Raw genomic sequence first — 20766 nt, forward strand, 5'->3', positions numbered from 1 at the left:
TTATTTGAGTGACTAAATCTTGAGTTGTGTTCCTAGCTCTAGGTGATGAGTTTGTACTTTTTGTCCCTAGCCTCCAGTAGCTCATAGTGCAGAGTAACTGGTTAGTTTCGTAACACAGGGTGAGATAATTGCTTATGCACAGTATGCTCATACTTTTTTATAGTTTTGATACCCTGAAATCTTTTTAATATAATATATGGAGATATACCTATCTCCTAGAACTGGAAGGGACCCTGAAAGGTCATAGAGTCCAGCCCTCGCCTTCATTAGCAGAACCAAGTACTGATTTTGCCCCAGATCCCTAAGTGGCCCCCTGAAGGATTGAACTCACAACCCTGGGTTTAGCAGGCTAGTGCTCAAACCACTGAGCTATCCCTCCCACTGGAGGGAAATCTGCTTCTTATGCATCTTTTTCTGGTGTTGTCATTGCACATCTTTTTGGCAATAGGACCAAAAAGAATATACTAGGGCTTCATCTGCCAAAGTCATTAAAATACTCCACCTGCTTTGATGGAATTAATATTTGGAAGAAAGTGCCTCATCTCTTCCCTGTCCTTATGAGCAGGACATGGGATGCTATCTCATACTTTGCCTTTTTCCTGGAATATGTATTCTCTTGTTCTGTTAATAATAAACATGCCCGTATAAGGGATAAAGCAAGAGATGAAGAAGATACTTAAGTCTTTTGTGGAATAAAAAGCATTCAATGTGTAAGTTCATTTTTATCAATAGATTTTGTTCTATAATGATTTCAAGGTTAATGCCTTGTGCAATTATTTAAAAATTGGAGAACAATGGGAATGGCTGGTTCCCGAGCCAGTAGAAATCTGGTCAATAGAAACTTTAACTTACTCACTCCAGTTATGTTTGTGAGTTTATGCAGTTTGCGTGTTTGGGCCAGACCTACCCTTTTTCAACATTTTCTGTTATTTGTTCTTTCGTCCTCACTGAGTACAAGTATTTTCACTGCACACATACCTGCATATAGACATTTTTACATTGCATCCAGTTATTCCGGTATGTGCCCAGAAACACAGAAGACTGATTTCTGAATTTAGGTTACTTTATACAGAACAGTTTTATTTATGTACTTTTTCAATTTCTGATTAAATTAGTAGTCATGGGTCGTATAAATGTGGTGAAAATAAAATCCTTTAGTGTTATACATGTATGGGAGCCAGATTCATCCCTGACCTTGAAATCAAGGCTGAATATGGACACATTGTCTACTTCAATAAATGCTTAAAAAGCTACACAACTCAAATTGCTTATTGTACTGAGCGAGCCTTTTAAAGAAAGAAAAATAAAATTCCACATTGAGTGTATTTTACTATTTTGAGATACCTTCCTAATAACTTAGTCTTTGTACACATTATCTGTTATGTTTACAGCACTCATTTTGTTAATCTACAAATGCTAGCTAAATGTGTATTAAAAATTCATTTGCAGAGTTTGAGTTACCTTGATTTTTTTTTAAATCAAATTTTAATTAAGGTAAGAGGGAACAGTGTAAGTTGACAGATCTAATACAGGAGTATAGGAGGGGAAAGAAAATCTTAATGCTGCAGATTTAAATCAAGAAAATTGACGATAAAGAATAGCATTAACATAGAAAATACTGTTCTGAATTTTGTATGATATATTTGCTTTCCGGTTTTGTTATGCTCCGATTTTGAGGCTATGCTGTAGAGTCCTTAGCAAGTAGGTTCCATTAAACAAAACAGGATTCACAAGAAAAAAAATTACTTCTTGCTTTTTTCCTAGGAAATATATGCTAAAATGGAATTATCTGGCTCTGCTTACCTGCAGTAATGTAATGGGTTGACATTAGCTATAGCCTGTGGTTTGATGTGCTATCACTTCCGTCAGTAAGTTTAATTGCCAGCAAATGGCTAAATGGGAGTTTAGGGTGAATGCTACCGCTGTCTGCCATGTTCGTGGTAAAAGGAATTCTGGCGCCGTTTCAGGGTCACTATTTGTATCTGTCCATCAGAGTTACAATACAGCAGTTTCTCTCGGTTTCAGTCTTTCTGTATAGCATTTCTGCCAATTGTTTGGCTCCATTAAGTGTGCAGGGGAAATAAAAGCCTGAATGACCAAGTCACAGGGGGCTATGGATAGACCCTTTCTTTGTCCACACTCAGAACATTGCATTAGGTCTCATTATCCATTTATAATAAGTGACCTTTGCCCCCAGGTCATGGAAAAATACTGTGTGTGCTTTTCTAACACAGGGTACCTCTATCAGCAGACGGACAGAACAATGAAACGTCTGGTAGTCTGGTTGAAGGGTATACTTTGCAGGTTTTCGTAAATATGCAGTTTGATGCTAAAGCAGAATAGCAAAATCTTATTCTTTAATCTTTGGAAAGTTCAAAGTACGCCAATAAGATGTTGGTTACTGTATGACAAAAGAATGGTTTTAAAATAGTGGATTTAGTTATTTATATTCAGCTTTTAGCCATATTATTAGAAAGATTTTAAAGTTATATTCACAGTTATGTAAAGTTATATGCCCGGTTAAAAGGAACCATTGTTTGAAGAAATATTTTGTTGAACAAGTGTCCACGACCTTTATCCCAAGGGTAGTTGTAAGTGAGTTTGCACAGCTGTTTGATTGCTTTGAGGTCATCTGTGACATCTGCTGCAAAAACCTTGATCCTGGCAATGCGGGTACACTTCTACCTGAGCTCTCTAATAGCCAGTGTTCCTTTTACTGTGGCATTGCAGACAAATGGGGAAACTGGGTGAGGAGGGATGTGGACCTCTCTACAAGTTCATGGCTCCTAAGTGACCTGCATTTTAAATTCATAACCTGCAGACCTACAGGAAACATGAGTATCCTGCTGATAACTGCTTCAGGCTTCTGACACATTTGGTCAAAGTGAGAATGTCAGAGGACCAAGAATCACCTTAGTCTTCTGATGGAGCAGATTTCATTTCAGATATAATTTTTTTAGGGTTTCCCTGCACAGGATTTAGACCTATCATGTTTTTAAGGACTTCGATATCAGGCATTTGAAACTGTGTTTTATAGGCTTGTTGGTTGTAACACGTGCTCTTTTCACCTCAATTGCTGGTACTGCCATTGCTGCTACCAAGAAAGTGCTGCTTCCCGCTTTATTCTACTGTGACCTCTCCCATCCCTCCCCTTTCAAAACCAATCTCACTAAAGCAAGGAAATTCCGTTATGTTTTGTTCTTCCTATGTGTTATATGTGTGACATGTGTAACGTCATCTGGTGTGACTAGATTGATATTGTTATTAATAATAATTTATTTCCTGTAGCACCCAGCGGCACCAGTCAGGATCAGGACCCTGTTGTGTTATCCGAACTATAGGCACTGTACAAATACATAGGAAGAGGCAGTCCATGACCCAAGGAGTTTAACCTGTAAAGAACCTGATTTTCTGCAGAGAGTAGCTAAGATTCATCCTTTTCTATTCTCTGATTGTAGCTTGCCTCTTCTAACTAGTACTCAGGAATTAAGACGTGGCTAATAAGTGTGACATGTAGAGGCAAGCTGTTGAAGTGTGCTTTATTTCTGTGGCAATTAATTAGTTGCAACCATGGAACTGTAGCCGGTTTCTTTCTAATGAATAATTTTAGTTCAGGTACTGGTGGGTAAAGCTTTACACAAGCGATTTTTCTCTTTTGTGGCATGACTGAAGGGATTTACTCAGCTAATGTCCTCCTCCTTATATTGCATACTTGCATGCATATAGGTACTCGTACATTGCATTCAATTAAATGTCTGTGGAAATATGTAAGCCTGACTACAGTCAGAAGCCTACACCTCCTGTTCCTAGTCCCTCACCTTTCCAGTTGCTGTATATGGTACTTAAAACATTACTGTGTGGGATGAATGTGATAGTGTTTCAGGCCATTTTGCTAATCATGCAGTAACTTCATTCTGGCCTAGATCCTTGGCCTAGATCACCTCTGATAGGGGAACCTAAAAAAAGTAGGACAGATTATCAGTGCTAATATTCATGTTTCTTTTCAGCTAGCAAGTTGCTTAGGGATGTACCTTTTGAAGCCACCTACAGGTAAATGGCTAGTTTCTAATTTTGCCATCAGAATGAATAGCCAGGAGACAAGAGACGCTGCACTATTTATTTATTTATTCCCATTTATATGAAAGCATCCATTCATTGTCCTAGGTGCTTTTACTGTGGCTAATGCATACGAAACAAACAAAACTAGCATACATGTTAAACTGCCGCAATAACGATAATCAGAGCCCCAGCACTACACCTGTAATCAAAGCAGTTACGTGTTATTTAGTGTGCAAATTTTCTTCAGCTCTAAATCCTGCTTAAATTAATTTCTGGTAATTTTTGTTCTTGACCTGAAGACTTCCAAGCAATTTTATGTGTGAATTTAACAGCATTACTGATGATATTGTGCACGGTGATTTCTGGGTTGTTGACTGGGCCAAAGCGACCAGATACTTGTTTTATTGATATATATTGTATAAGAGAATGTATAAATGACAGTTTTTTCCAGGACCTATAGTAAAACCAGTGGTTTTCAACCTGTGGTCTGCGGACTTCTGGGGGGGTCTGCAGACTGTGTAAGGGGCCTGTGAAAGGTTGTCGTTATCATAGATCAGTGGTTTTCAACCTGTGACCTGCGGATCCGTGGGAGTCCACAGACTATGCCTAAGATTTCCAAAGGGGTCCACACCACCATTTGAAATTTTTTAGAGGTCTGCAAATGAAAGGTTGAAAACCATTGGTAGGAATCTATGGGGCTTAAGAACACAGAAGACATATAAAGAGCATCTTATGATAGACTGGGATGACAGAGCCTTGTTCATTCCATATGCAAAGTTTGATAGCACGGGAAGGATTCAGACTGAGATAGAATAGGTACCCTAAAGAAGTATTCAGAATGCAGATGATTTTACTCCTGATTTTGTATTGTTTATTTTGCCTTTTGTTTGATGAGAAAATTCCATTAAAATGAACCTGAAAGCTGTATTTATGCTGAAGTAGAATGCAGCTCCCCATTTCCTTCAGAACACAGTGTTAAAATTACACTTCTAGTTATAGTGAACCTCCACTGATAGTGAGAGGGGAGGGAGAAAGGGACGGCAATGTAAGAGGGAGTTCCACTGTGTTTATCCATCTGTGATCTCGCAATCACGTTGAGGGGACTTTTATTTTCTCTTTGACAGACCCATATAAAAGTAGACATTACTTGAAATGCTCTTCCTGCTAGGCAGGTACACTCGTTTGTGCTGATAACTGATAGCATGATATGCTTTTGTAGCTTCAGAGAAAGTCTTAGTCTTTTCTTACAGGAGGAGGGTTGGGAGTCTAAAACTCCAGGGGTGAAATCCTGGCTCAGTTATTTCACTCCCATTGACTACAGTGGGGGTGACATTTAATCCTAGAATTCTCCTCCCAGTTCTGCCATGACTCAGTGTGTGTAACCTGGGGCAAATTGCTTCCCCTGTTTGAGTTCTGTAAAATGGGATGAGGTTTACTGTATCCACCTCACAAGGGAGGTGAAGTGTTCGTAAAGAGTTTTGAACATGTACGGTTCTGTATAAATGCTAAGTATAGTTTATTTTGTGACTGTGTTGTGTAAATCAGACACCATAATGATTCTTGTTGGGGTTCATTTAATGTAGGCAATTTATGAATTTCCCCAATGACTAGAAATTTCCTCCTTAAAAATGTATTTTAATACAATATTGTATCCACTCCATTGATCAGTTCACAGTCAATCTTACAAAGCTGAAAGTGAAATCTTTTTTTCAATCTAGTTGCCTGTTATTATGGACGGAAGGTATAAAAATACCTCCAGACATTTGACACATCTGGGCCTAACACATTTAAGAACAAGATTTACTCCAAATCAGAACAAAAATAGACTAAAATGAATGTATTCAAATTGAAGCAAACTTGGACGTACAGAAAGTTGCCTCTTGTATATAGTTTTGTATAATTTCTCTCTTACTACCATGGCAATGGGCACCTTCAAGTTCCGGGTAACAGTTTAGGCTCATCAAGAACAATTTGATGGAGAGGCCCTGCAGTTGTCAGAAGCATGCCTATGACAAGAATTAATATATTAACTGCTCTGCAGCACTTTTTGACAAATTGCTTACTAAATACATCAAAATTGATTGGATGTTCTGTGTTTAAATTGACAAATGGCTACATTAGGGGAAGGAGGGAAATCCATTAATTACAGCTGCCCTCAACCATAGGAAATGTAATTATATAAATATAGATTTTGTTAAAGCAAAAATCTCTACTTGATTGTAGTGTTGCTGGTAAGTGTACTTGCACCTCATTGCTATTAAACCTCTAACAGGAGGCTTCGGAGGCAGTTCTTACTAATTGACTTCTGAATAATCAAAAGAGCATTTCTGTTGTGTTAAGTAAACACTGCATCATTTCTTTTATCTCACTACAACCACTTCTGAAAATGTATTTGTTCCATAGGTGGGTAGAAGCCTGAGCGGAACCATTGAAGCTGGTACCATTTCATTTGTTGTCCATCACAGGATGCTGTTTTCGTTATATGACCCTAACTCTAGAATTCAAAGGCATGAGCCAGGTCGCTCCACTCAAATTCTATGACCTTCTACTATGCAATACTGGATTGATTTTTATTATTTCTATAAAGTAATTTCTGCTTAAGGTATGCATGAACCTACTGAGAATTGGGTTTGTAAACTCTGTAAGACACAGTTTATAAACATTTAGGCCCAGATTTACAACTGGCATTGACTTGGCCAGTATAGTATATCTTTGCTCACCTGTGGACCAACTGCTATGCATTTCACTTTTAGTGCCTTTCATCCAGGGATCTCAGATCTGGCTTGCTAAGTGTTCACTAAGTATTGTCTGTAAAAGGATTGTGTTAACTCTGTGTAACTGTTTGGTTAAACTAAGTGGTAACACAATCTAGTAGGTAGTCTGGCGTCTCTGTGGTATCACATTTACACTTCCTCCTCTCTCCAATGCAAGTTAAACACCGGTGACAAAATTCTTCTCTCGGAGCAACTTTCAGAAATTAATTGCCTATTTTACACCCCTTTCACACATTCCACTTGTGACACTGGGAATTGCACACATGAAATTGATGCATATTATGCCATAGAGGATTGTACTGGGAATAAGAGTTAGACTTGAAAGGAGAATTTTGCCTTCAAGGATGTGTTCTCATCATGAGAAAAGAGGTTTTACCTTCTGTTTGCCATTAACACTGAGGGGGGGAATCACTGTATATTGAGAGGAGGTTTTACCCTGTTTTGAGATTTTATAGCTATGTTGTTACACTTCAGCAGTCCCTTTACAGCTCTTTCAAGTGGCCCTGGTTTGAATGCAGGTTTACAGGTGACATGCAGAAGGTTACAGCTATATTGAATGTTGTCTGTGAAAATGTGCTATGATACAATGAAAAGCCAGACTTCAACTTTATTGACATTGGGCAACATGCCAATGGTGCAGATTGTCCTTGCCAAATGAATACCTGACCTGTTATCCCAAATGGCTGCACTGCAGGATCCAGTTATCTCCTACCAGACTGCAAGGCATTCATCCTGTGAGTGTCCCAGCAGTATGGTCTATTGAGTAGGGCACTGGACTGGGACTTAGAAGTCTGCTGTGCTGCTGCTAAACTGCTGTGTCACCTTGAGCAAGACACTTCACCACTCTGTGCCTCTGTTTCCCCTCTTGTCTATCTTGGGACTCTCTTATTGAGAGGGCCCCTATTTCAGTTTGGGCTTCTAAGTACTACTGCAGTACAAATAATAAATATAACTATGACCAAACTGAAGTTCATTCTCAGACAACAAATTGGGCCATCTTGTAGCTATGCCTCCACCAGTGCAGCTAGTCTCTGGCTCTGTGACACCTCTTTAAGCCTCTGAACTGCATGCAGAGTTTCAAAGGCAACTATCTGTTGGCTTTTCAGCTATGTTCCTCTGGTACAGGTACAGACTACCCATAACATTATGATAAATGAAAATTACAGGTTTAATATTCTCAGTGTTATGAAGTGATTCACAAACTCCAGCTGCAACAGCCCTATGAGAAATCAAAGCAATTCTGAGCAGAATATTGTGGAATTGACTTGTTGAAGATCTTCCACATGAAGGCAGGTAGAGGAGACTGTTTAATCTCCGTTGAATGATGGGAGAAGCTGTGCTTTTGTAAATCTGTTAGGACCTGTCAGAGGACTTCCTACATGCAAATGACTTTGCCTGTCATGACTTCACCCCAGCTGAAATTGGAGGAAAGTTTTATCTATGCCACCAACCTCTATGCATTGCTGACCAAGCCAAGGATCTCGTCCAGATCAAAGTTCTGTTAACATCAGTGCTGTCTGGGCTCTCAGTCTATTGCACCAAGAACCAATTGCACACCAACCCAGCCAAAACACAAGTGAGTCTCTTCCAGCTTCGGAATCGTGAGGCCAATAGACAACTCAACATCATCTGGAATGGGGTGTCACTTTCTCACTGCTAGAATCCTGTTTACTTTGGAGTGATGCTAGACTGCACTCTCTCCTTCAAGGCACACATAGAGAAGGCAGAAGGCAAAGCTAGCATCCCAGGCAACATACTCAGGAAGCTTTCAGATTCAAAATGGGGAACCAACCCAGCAACTTTAAGAGCTAGCACTGTTGCACTTTGTTATTTGGTGGCCAAATTTGCATGTCTGGTGTGGGAAAGATTGGTTCACGCAAAGAAGCTGGACTCTGTGCTGAATGAAAGCTGCTACTACGTCGCAGGATGTCTAAAACTTGATGTCTAAAAGGCAAACTTGAATAGCCTTTATGTGCTTGTTGGAATCACTCCACCAGATATTGCAAAATGGAATGATTAAGACAGGTCAGAGATACCAGACATTTGCTACATAGCCACACTTCATCGATTACAGGCAGCTAACTACTGTAAAGCTCCCTCTCTGCAAGAGAACTGCTTTAAAAAATCACTGAAGGCTACGTGACTGAAAATGTGGTGCACACAGTTCAAAATACTCAACAAGGACGTCAAAATGCACATCAATGTTGCCGAACACCTTCCCACAGAGGACTGATCACTGCTGAGATGTTTAAATTGTCTCTGAGCAAGAGTTGCCAAGTCAAAAGTCAATATGTGGAAGTGGGGGTATTCTAACAACCCGGACACGTGTGACTGTTCTGAAATACAGACCATGGAATGTCTGTTGCTTTATCAGCTCCTGGAGGAACTGTGCACCCTGGAAGATCTCACCAGGGGTACAGAAGGGGCCATATCATGTGCCTAACACTGGAAAAACCTCTGATTGTGGTGGAAGGACATAAGAAGCAGCAGCTAGTTAACCTTTTGGTAGTTTCCCCAGTAAACTGTTTGAAAGTAGGGAATCACATTACATCAGTGTTTTGGCATTTTAGAAAAGCAATCAACAGCTTGGATGATATGTACTTACCCCGCTAGATGAATGCTTAACCTTTACAGTCAAAGTGGAAAATTAAATATTCATATTTTCTGGATTCTCCCTTTGATGTTATGTTTGTGTTTGCTGAGAAACATTGCCTTTAGCTAGTGTTGTATTCTTTTTTTGAAATTATACTTCATTTCTGCAGCATAATTAAGGAATGCAACATACCTTTCAAGATGTCTCACTGTAGCTACAAGCCAATTTGAAGTACAAGCTTCTTTCCAAAGGCTATTGAATTATTCAGAAGCAGTCTAAAAATCCTAGTCATTCTGGAATTAGTTTTATAATTCCTCTGAAATCTGGAGAGGGCGTTTTTTGTAACCCAGCACAGTGAGGTTACATAACAGTAATAATAATAGTGGAAATAAATATATGATTGTCTTTCTTTTAAAAAAATTAATATTTTAACAAAATTTAAAGTGATTTCAAAAGACATCTAATTTTTGGAAATTTGTTTACGCTTATTTTTAAAACAGTAATGGATTTTAAAGATTTTTGGTTTTTACAACTACATTTTTTAAATTTTCAGATTAAGCAGAACCTTGACACACTGTTCCTCAGAAAATTGATAGTTGGGTTGGCTTTGGTTTGTTCCAGACCTTCTGTAGTAGATGATAACATACTGAGCATTTTCATGATTATAACCCAGCCTCCTCCTACGCAGTCAGAGATTAAAGAGCTTCTGCCCACAGGTTTAATACTTTGTTATTGTTTCCTAGCTTCTATCTTCTGTTTATCTCTGCCGCAACATTATTTTTCTCTCAGTGGTATGCAAGTATTAGTCAAGGTCACGTTTCTCTCCACCTCTTCATTTCACTTCATCCTCATCATGCCTTTTATCAGTGTCTCAGAGCCAACACCTACCACAAAGAATAGTGATTGTTGCACAAGAGAGCTGTAGAACAATTTACACAGCTAGCAAACGTAATCTGCTGTAGTTAACATTGTCACTGTAACAAGAGGCTTCAGGGAAGGGAAAGACAGGTTGCTCAGTTTTCCTTTATCTGCTTTAAACAGCACTTTGCATCTTGAAGTTCATCATATTCTCTCTTTACTCTGAACATATTTGGTTCACTAGCCATTTGGAATTATTTAATTGTATAGTTTCTTGAATCAAAAAGCAGAATTCTCCTTTGTGATCCACACTATACATATGTCTTGATTATTCCATTTTTATCTCATGTGCAGTATGTAACGTGCAGAATATGCCCTAGACATCTGTAGTGCTGATGACAGTGGAGATGTGTGCCCTGATAATTGTTTCTTAACGTAAAAAACAAAATGAATTGAGACTTTTGCCTTTTCGTTTTCTCTTTGAAATGACGGGAGACGGTAAAAGGGAGTTGCTCTATCAGTTTCACAAATTATAATGTTGCTTGTTATTTCACTCTCTGATAAACCCTGGATTCATTACAAACTGTTTGGTAAGTTTTTTTTTTTTTGTTTTTTTTTGTTTTTTTTACTGTGTAAACCATGTGTTTAAGTAATGTAATAATATTTTCAAAACACATTTTATTTCTTCCTCATTTACCTGATTTGCCTTTTTACTTTACTTGTTTTGTATTGACAAGAGACAGCCAACTATGGGTTGTTGAACAAGTACGTTTTATATAGACTTTTGATGAGTGTCCATGATATTAATCACAAACAGTGTGGAATAAAGCTTGGTACACAGTCATTTTCAGAGCGTTAGGATTTTCATGTTTGCTTCATTAATCATGAGGACATAAACACTAGTGCTTTCTTGACCTGATGTAACTGTTTGCATTGTAGTCTAAATCACCTCTCTTTACATAAAAAAGTTTTTTAAGTGGAGATGTTAGTTTGTGTTTTGAGTGAGGGAAACTAAATTTCCCTAACTCTCTAACCTTGTGATGTCATGGAGGTCACCTTGGCATGCCTCCTTTCAGTCGGGCATGGCACCGCAGGTGGCCTGTGCCTCAGTTTCCCCTCTTAGGAAGTCAATTACTCCACTTCCTGCCCTCTTAACTCAATTATATGCTTCTTGGGGCTGATTTATTATAAAACCTCATACAAAATAGTCCATAACAAAAGTCCCAAATAAACAAAGGTTCTCCTCGCTGTCAGGGTTCCTCTGCAGCCTGCCCTCTGAGTTCTGTGTTCAGTCCCCTCAGGGTGACCTCTGTCCCTCCATATAGCAGGAGTCCCAGCCCTCCTCCTGAAGCTGATTAGTGCGGGCAGATGTTACTTTTCTCTTTAGGCCAGGAGTCCCAGCTTTCCTTCTGGAACAGGATGTGCTTTAATGAAACAGTCACTCTGTCTCTCCTGGTGGCAGAAGACCCCGTCCTCCACTTGGAGATGGGTAATTGAGACAATTATTATACCTCTCCTTAAATCAGGAGTCTCCAGCTATCCTCCCTCAGGTGAGTTATCATTTAGCCCACTGTACAGCCTTAGCTAGATTTTTCCTCAGCTGGCGCTTTTCCTGCCTAATTAGTCCTCTGAGGCTCAAGGTTCAACAGGCCCATCTTCTCCTGCTGGTATCTGCCCTGGTATGAGAGGGGAGTCAGCTTTTATACAGGTCCCCTCCTCCCAGCCCATTCCCAGTTGGTGAGGAGGAAAGGGGAACTTTTCCCCACTCTCTCTGCAAGGCTCCAGGCCTTAAAGAAACAGTAATGGGATTTCTTCCTGAACATTACTACTCGTGGAACCGTTTCCTCTATTCCAATATCTCCTAGATCTCTCTTTGTGTGTATGATAGGACTTTTCAAAATCTTAAAGGGCAATGCTGTGTGGTGAGATGAGTCAACCACTAGACATTACTGCCCTTAAGGAGCAGACAGCCCTATCACAAATCTGCTTTTCACAATTACTGCTAAGAGCAAAGTTAAGTGGGATAAGGAGGGAAATTCTATTCTTTTGCTGAGGCTAGATCTGAGCAGGATAAGTAGAAACAGGGCAGGTGTCACTTCACAGAAGTTGTCTTACATGGAAGTGCAGCTCTTCAATGGCAGAATGTGTAATGTGTTTAGCCTTGATCAACATTTATGTAATAATCCAGTAAAAGTGGATAAAAATGCACTAAATGCAAGTTAAATTCTCAAAGTGCTTAAGAGTTATTGGGGCAGTATATACATGCATGAACGTATACATGGCCACATCAACGTGGTAAGTATTTCCTCATCCCAGTCTGCTTTTCTAATGCTAAATGCTGGAAACAGCACTGAGTATAAGAATTAAAATCTTTCAGATGTGTACAAACAACAATAATGAACAAGGGCACATGCTGAAACATTCTTTGCTGTTCTTACATGGTCATCTGGAACTTCTTAGAGAGGGTTCCATCAACACCGAGGGGTCAGTTTTCAAAGCGGTGTACAGGGATTTAGCCGCGCGACTCCTATTGACGTTAATGGGAGTCAAACGGGTAAATCCCTCCGCACCGCTTTGAAAATTTACTATTAAGCCTCTTGACTTCTCACTACATACTTTGATTGTAACACTAATCCATGGTTAACATAATTTTCCCGACAATAATGTCAAACATACTTTTGAAGTCAGTGAATTATAGAAATAGTTGCCTCTTCCATAATTCTTTAAAGATGGCCATCAGATGGATTTCACAGTAGGTCTTTGCAGCTGAAATTATTTTTTAATCCAGGAAAGAAAGTATTGCTTATTGGTAGAGAATTGATAGTCTGCTGCACACCCTAAGTATCTAAATTTTTAGTTCCACACCAATGCAACATTAACACATTGTAAGTGGTACAGTACATTGTATCTCTGTCCGGGAAGTGTTTCCCCCCGTCTCGCCGCCCTTTTTGCCCTAATTTAGAAAAGAAAGCTAGAGTCAAGCACAGTGAAAATCTTGTAACAGAACTGAGAGAAACATTGAAGCCTGATTACAGATTGTTACTTTTAGTGTTTAAAAAAAACAGGTAGGCAAGGCTGCAGTCTACCAGACCAATGGAAATTAAAGTAATTAAAAATATATAGTCACCAAAGTTCCTGAGAACTTCATCTTCTACTTAGATATTCCCTGTAGATTATAAACTGTGCGGTACGGGGATCAAGTCTTTTATGTCTGTAAAGGACCCAGTAAACTATTTTATATAAATAATGAATAATTAAATACTTCTGTAAGCCAATGAATGTGGCACAATAAATTTGTGTTGGGGTACAGAATTTCTCTACATAATTATATAATCTTTGTGCATATAACAATCAAAGGATCATTCATAACATGGAAAATGTTTTGTTTGTTTGCAATTGGTAATGAGCTTTTCATCAAGAGAAAAAGGAAGGAGATATTTGTGATTGCTTGAAATTCCTTTTTAAACAAGTCTACAGGAACAAGACTTTTATTCTGTTACAGGGAAATTTACTTGTCCTTATCTTTATATATATCTATATCTATATCTATATCTATCTATATCTATATCTATATCTATATCTATATATATATATATAAAATCAACTAACATACAGCGTATACCACCATTTAAGATTTCAAAGATAGTATTTTCCAAAAGGGGAAATCTAATCATAACTGTGTGATGGAAGAAAGAATTTAGGAACATGCATTCACCCATAATTATGCTACAAAGATTGATCAAGAGCTATTAGAATTCAACTACTTGACAAACATGCATTGATAAACTCTGGGGAGCATGGAGTCTAGTACATAAACCTGCCTGGTGCAGGTGAGAGAATTTCTGAAAAAATCTTACCTGTTGAATTGAATGAAAAGTTGCATCAAAGAAACCTGTACAAGAACTGATATATTGGCTCTTGATTTTTATTCATTGTGCATAACATGATGTAACTAATGCCATGAGTATCAACAGTAATATAGTGATGTAGATAACCTGAAATGTGTAGCTTAATCTTAAAAGAAGTTGTACTTATGAAGAATCAGTTGAGGTGCTTGTGATTTGTTCATTTCTCTTCCTGCCTCTATCCATTCTAAATATAATTGAAACTGCAAAGAAAACACTTAGAAATCAGATTAAAGGGCCATTGTGCACACATCTTCCACCTATTGTTATCAATAATTTGCCCGAGGGTAGATGTATGCCTTTGGAGATTAATTATGAGTAAATTGTCCATGTCTTAGCTGGACTTTAGAGTCTATTGTAATTAATTTAAAAATGTAAATTGCGTGTGTGTGCAAGTGAAATAATGGGAAGGCTTTTATGTGGCTTTTTTCCCTCCATGCCTCTTCGTTTGGAATTAATTTGGATGCACTTTAGCTGGACGCTTTTCTTGGATGAGCATTTTCACATACAAATGATAGAATTTATAATGGCCACTTCCCCATTGTGTCTTAAAATAACATTAGCTCAGTATTTGCAGAAACCTTAACCCTGTATCTCTTATAAGGAATATCTAAGAGGTACAGTAAATATGTAGGGTTGTTGTTTTTTAAGTTACCTAAGAGCAACAGTTGTTTGTCTTAAGCGCCTGTGCGACTGTCTGAATGAACTGTACATCCTGTGGTTCACAGTACTGAGAGAGAGCAGCCTACATGGAGCCTCCAGTTCTCCTTCTGCTCAGGTGGATGGGGAATGGGTGAACTGAGCAGAAGGAGAATAGGAAGTAATCTAAAGCAGGGAAGTTATCTACACCTGATATAAGATGGGTAGAGGTTACCAGGGCCGGCTCCAGGCCCCAGCATGCCAAGCCGCGGGGGGCGCTCTGCTGGTTGCCGGGAGGGTGGCAGGCGGCTACGGTGGACCTCCCGCAGGCCTGCCTGCGGAGGGTCCGCTGGTCCCGCGCCTCCAGTGAAGCATCCGCAGGCACGCCTGCGGGAGGTCCACCGGAGTCGTGGGACCAGTGGACCCTCCGCAGCCACGTCTGTAGGAGATCCACCAGAGCCACAGGACTGGTGAGTGGCAGAGCGCCCCCCGTGGCGTGCCTCCCTGCTTGGGACAGCGAAATGACTAGAGCCAGCCCTGCAGGTTACTTATTCCTGGAGCAAAGGGAAAACCAGGGGCCATATTGTGACTCTGAGTCATAGTATGGTCCCTGGTCTGCTCTTGAGTCAAAATCTATCCCTGTGGCAGTGGGAAGAGTAACCACTGTGCATTTGCAAACCCATTCATTCTTGATTTGCACTCATGTCTGTTTTAGGGAGGCAAGGTCATTTATATGCACGAGTGATTGTGCCCAGATGAAAGCTATTTGTGCAAAATTTGGCCCCAGATGTTTAATAACTGCATACTTTCCATTTTCCACTATGTACGTTACAATACCTTGTTATACTAGAGTACACAAACTAAACTTCAGTCTTGTATGAAATTTGAAATTATTTGAACTCCAGATTACTGTACGTTTGTTAAAGAAATCAAAGTAACTGCAGCAAAAAGTTAAGATTATGTGGTGCAGAAATAATATGCTTTATTGGTTTTAATAGAAAGCAAAGCACTTGCAGTTGTTGGGGTGATATCTCTGTGCAGTCATGAAATGCCCTTTTCACAATTATATACAGTCTGTGGATGTTCTCTTAGGAAAGAATAATGTGAGTAAAGTGAAACTAGATACAAAGTGTGAGTTACAGGTAGAAAACTTTAATAACTGAACATATCTTGTATCAAGGATCAGGGAGCAAGAAAGAGCCTTGGCTGATGTAATACAGAACGTGAGCAAAATTTGATCTTTTCTCTCTGATATTGGTGCAGGTATGTTCCTAAAGAACTCAAAAAGCTGTATTATTCCAGCACAATATTAGCTGTGCTATTATTAGTGCCGTATCACGCATCTCGTTAATCCAGCTTTTCAGAGATTACAACAACCCCTCTGGGCTCAAATTGTTGTCAGCTTTCTTCTGGAATCTAATTAACCTTATCTTGGAACTGTATTTGTGTAAATAATGGGAAAGTTCATTTTTTCTGTGATGTACAGATGCACAAGTCCCAAATAACATACGCGCTCAGTTTTCCATAAAACAATTTTCAGAGGACTAATCTGATGACATAGCAGTGTTGCTGCTGCTGGCTAAACCAACATTTTTGCTGTTAGTCACTGAATAGCAACTTCACTGATCTTGACAGCTCTTGTAGTTGCCCCTGGGAAGGAGGAGGGGGAAAAACAGTCCATAAAGTTTCCATTGGTTTGAAAGCAGAAACATCTGCTGGAGTTATGAACAGTGTGTTAGCAGAGTTCCATAGCAGGAAAGCCTGCAGTTGATCAGCTGTGCCCTCAAAACAGGCATTGCTGCAGTCAGTAGAATTTATTGCAGGGAAAGTTTAGGCGATATGGAGAAGATTAGGGCAACAGCAAAACGTGTAAAAATATGTTTTTCTTTCGTTGGTTGAATAAATAAGGCATTACGAAAGCCAGCATTGTTTCATGTTTATATATTGGTGGTGAGTCATGGAGGTTTTGCAGTCTGCAACAGATGTCTAACTTCTTAATATTAAGTTTGGTTTGAGATAGTTTGAGTCATCCTTAAGTTGTTGAGTAAGATCTACCACTGTGATAATGATATAAGTGAATACAATTTTACTATTGTATCCTGAAAAGCATGCTGCTTAAATGATGTCCTTAATTACGTACTGAACATTATATTGACTTCAGTGAATGTGGCAGATGCTTAGCACCTCATGGAAGAATCTCAGCACCTTGCAAAATGAGGCCCATAAAGATTACTGTTTGTAATCTTAAATTAGACCCTGGATTCATTTTGCTATGTACCAGCTTTAAGAATGAAGTGAGATGGCATTATGAGGGTGTCAGAAGCAGCTCCATAGTTGAGTTGTGTTAAGATATGCACTTAAAACTGGATTAAAAGCTCTTTATTTCACATGATATAAAGCTACATGAATACCCTATGCTGTTTGTTATAGAGGCGCCATTCTCTGTTTATGGTTACAGTTGTGTCTGCTTTGCTATTATAAATGCCTGTTATTAGGGGTTTACAACATGGTTGTAAAAATCTGAAGTGGGCGGAAGCCTGGCACATAAAGGTCAGCCCTTAAGCAATATTTTTAAATCATTTTTTTAAATGGTAATTTTTAGGTGACACATATATAAAAATATTAGTTTTAGCTTTAATGAAGGTTGTTCAGTGGGTCTTGACATCAGTGCAAAGCTCTTTTGTCATACCAAAGTAAAAATATTTTTCAGTCACATTTACTTCTGTCTTTTCTTAATTTGTTTGTATGGTGCCTTCTGCTCCCCGCAGTGGGTACAGTTTCCCTGGTGCAAACTCCAGTGTGCAACTTTCAAGCCATTGTTCACAAACAGGTACAGGAGAGAGACATTTCACCTGTTATATTATTCTAGGCCTCTGCATTTTGTGCCTTTAAAATTTCTGGTGCTTCCTCCACTGTAAAGTTGCAGTTGCAGGATAATGCTGCCGTCACTAGGAAGTACAGTGATGGGGCCGTAATGATCCAAGGACCAGCAATCATGAGATTATATTAATATTTGCAGTGGCGATCCCTGTGAAGGATGAGGCACCACTGCAGTTTCTCTTTAGAGCAGGCAAACTGCAAATTATGTTCCCTGAAATTATATATAAATATTGATGGCTCTGAAATTTCTCTAATTCAGCATGAGTTAAGTAGCCTCATTGGGCAAACTGAAGAAGTGGAGGGGTTACATTTTTTTTTTTGTAATAGCCTGTGTGTGCGTGCTATTAAATTAGGAAATGGAAATGAAATTATTAATGAGCTGGCAAAAGGACCTGTTTTTTGCCCCCTGTGTAAGAACAGTTCTCTTGTTCCTATCTTTTGGATGACAGGAGACATAAAACTGAAGTATTAACTCCTCGTTAGTAATGTAAGATCCCATGACACTTCTTAGAAGTGATATGGTGTTGATTCCAATGATATGGCCAAATTCCAGCTAAGGTACTCTGCCTACCTAATTTCCTGCCATAGTTTCAGCTGAATGCAGCATTCTTTACAGAATGTTACACAGTCTTACCCTGTTAATCAGTTGTCACAGAAGTTGTATTTTACTGGTGGATGAAACAATCTCTGTGTGTAGCTTATATATCGAGGTAAAGGTCAAACTCTGCTCTCCATTACATTCATGCAGCCTCATTGGATGCAGTCTTGTCAGTTGTAGATGACTACATAGGCTGTTCTTTGCAAAAGCAGAACAATGATAACAAAATGGTCCAGCAATGGTATTCCTGGAAGAGAATCAACAAGGAGGATCCGACTTAAGGAAGTGGCATAAAATGAACAAAAGAAACGAAGACAGGTCTTTTTAAGTCCGTAGCAATCTTTAAGGGCCTAGCCCTGTAAAAATTTATGCACACGAAGAACTAATTATTAATGTCCCATTGACATTATAGCAGCTGTTTGCATGAGTGAAGCTACTCATGTATGCAAGTGTTCGCAAGTTCAAGCCTTGATTTTGTATACGGTGGTTAGATGCTACAGGATTGGGAGCATTAAGAATGCATGCATAGGTGGGTAGAGGTCAGAAGTGGATGCAAATAAATCATCATACCAGAGCTGGCAGTTACCTTCTGTGCTAGCTTCTTTTTTTTGGCTAGTTCAGGAGAACCCCAAAGCAATTACAAATGTATGGCAAATTCTGTTCAATTGCATCTTTTGATCCAAAGTGTGTTTTATATCCAGTTTTTCAGAATAATACAAAAAAATCCCATTTCCTAAGTGAGAGATTTTTAACTAACTGCACAGTGGTTGCGTGATATATACCTCTGTCTAATATGCCTATTGTCTTTCCTAAAAAGGTGCTCTAGTTTCTCCCCTTAGACTCTCAACAGCCTAGACCTCTCATGTTACCTGCCCAATTGTACATATAGCTCTCTTATAAAATGTTAGCTATTTGCACAGAAGCAAAAGGGACTGCTGAATAGGAACAATGCAACTTTTGGGGGGGTTTTGGTCTGTGTTCTGCTTTTATATGATCAGTTAATCATCTGTAAATACTAAAAATAACCAGTGTGTCATGTTTTTCATGAATAGATTGTTGTTACTATTATGAAATTTAGTAATTTTATAAAACAGTTGCTGAGATGTAAATCATCTACTCCCACCTGATTAAAAAGAAACCAGTCAGTTACCAAGTCAGCTTCAAATTAACTGCATTAGAGCCATGATGAGATGATCATATTTGTTCCTGAAGCCAGGGAAGAAATTAAGTGTTCAAGGTCTGTATGCATGCCAGTGCCCCAGGATAGGTTTTGTCACTGTAGCTTAACATAGTTCAACTTCTCTTAAAGTGGACAATTTGAAAAGTTTGTGCAGCAAGCTTATATCATTGACAGTGGCATTTGTCAGTGTGAAATCCCTCAAGACACATGGGAAGGGCTGTCAGCTTTATTGAAGCTATTTTGTGTGCTTGTTTGGAGCTTCAGGCTGAAAGAACAAGAACAAGTTGGGTTATCATAGTGTTTGCCTAGGAATAAATAATACGAATACATCTAAGGTTTCAGAAGAGAAACTTCTTTAGCCTTTACACCATCTGTGCTCAGACTGATCTTGCTCTGTGTTCCAGTATAAAGAGTCAGAGCTTTGTGAAAGTATGTATGTTGTCATACTAACATATATATGAGAAGATACATTTTAAAAAATCTGATTGAGAAATCTAAATTTTTCTATCTTCTTTCTTTTCACAGTGGTTCCACCTGGGAGTCCTGGACCTATTACACGACATGAGTCATATGACAGCTTAGCATCTGACCATAGTGGTCAAGAGGATGAAGAATGGCTTTCCCAGGTATGGGTTTTGGTTTTTGGGGGGAGGTGGGGAGTGGTTCTATATCCAGTTCTGAAGAGAAATGCATTCTATCCAGTACACGTGAATTCCAAAGCTTTATTTAAAAAAATGTTAAAGATCACAGTAAAGGAATATAACACATGTAAACTTAATTTCAATCTTGACCTAAGTGGAATCGGTTTGATCGTCTCAATGAATTCCTAGGACCTAGTGGATAGGTGTCCATGTTTTAACAAGCGTAAACAAAGCCTCCATCCTGTAGGCCCTAATTACATCCTTGGCAATCTCTATGTGGATCAGGAAGGATTGAATTGGTCATAGAGAATTATCTGCCTTCCCCAACCCTGCAGGTGTTGTCTGTTTTGGTCAGGGTTAAACAATGTTAGTGTGGCAAAGTGGGGAAGACTACTCTGTTGTGACTTAAGCTGCATTCATTCTGCCCTAACATAGAAGGAGGGTTAGTTGACTAAAGCATTTCTCTTTCTCTCTGACTGCCAGTCACCACCTTTCTCCGACGCTAAATCAGTTCAACTGTTGCTGAATACAAACCAATGCACATAAAACGTAAACTTTCAAAAGTAATTGGCCCTTGACTTAGCTACTGACTTCTGAGCTAATGTTTCTCTCTGTAATAATAGATTACATGTTGCAGGA

The 20766-nt window shown here is 39.0% G+C and overlaps 1 protein-coding gene across 11 annotated transcripts in view; it reads left to right on the plus strand.

The window, feature by feature from the left end:
• Nucleotides 1-20766, plus strand: part of BCAS3 (BCAS3 microtubule associated cell migration factor) — a 497109-nt gene that overhangs the window by 210932 nt on the left and 265411 nt on the right. For all 11 annotated transcript variants that reach the window (XR_012657329.1, XR_012657330.1, XM_032779316.2 and 8 more), the window contains one exon: nucleotides 20012-20112. Coding sequence is in view for 9 of the 11 variants with exons in the window: in XM_032779316.2 (XP_032635207.1) it covers nucleotides 20012-20112 (101 nt within the window). In the remaining 2 variants the exon portion in view is untranslated. The remainder of the gene's footprint in view (nucleotides 1-20011; nucleotides 20113-20766) is intronic.

The sequence above is a fragment of the Chelonoidis abingdonii genome, chromosome 20 (assembly GCF_003597395.2).
Source record: "Chelonoidis abingdonii isolate Lonesome George chromosome 20, CheloAbing_2.0, whole genome shotgun sequence".
Classification (NCBI taxonomy): Eukaryota; Metazoa; Chordata; order Testudines; family Testudinidae; genus Chelonoidis; species Chelonoidis abingdonii.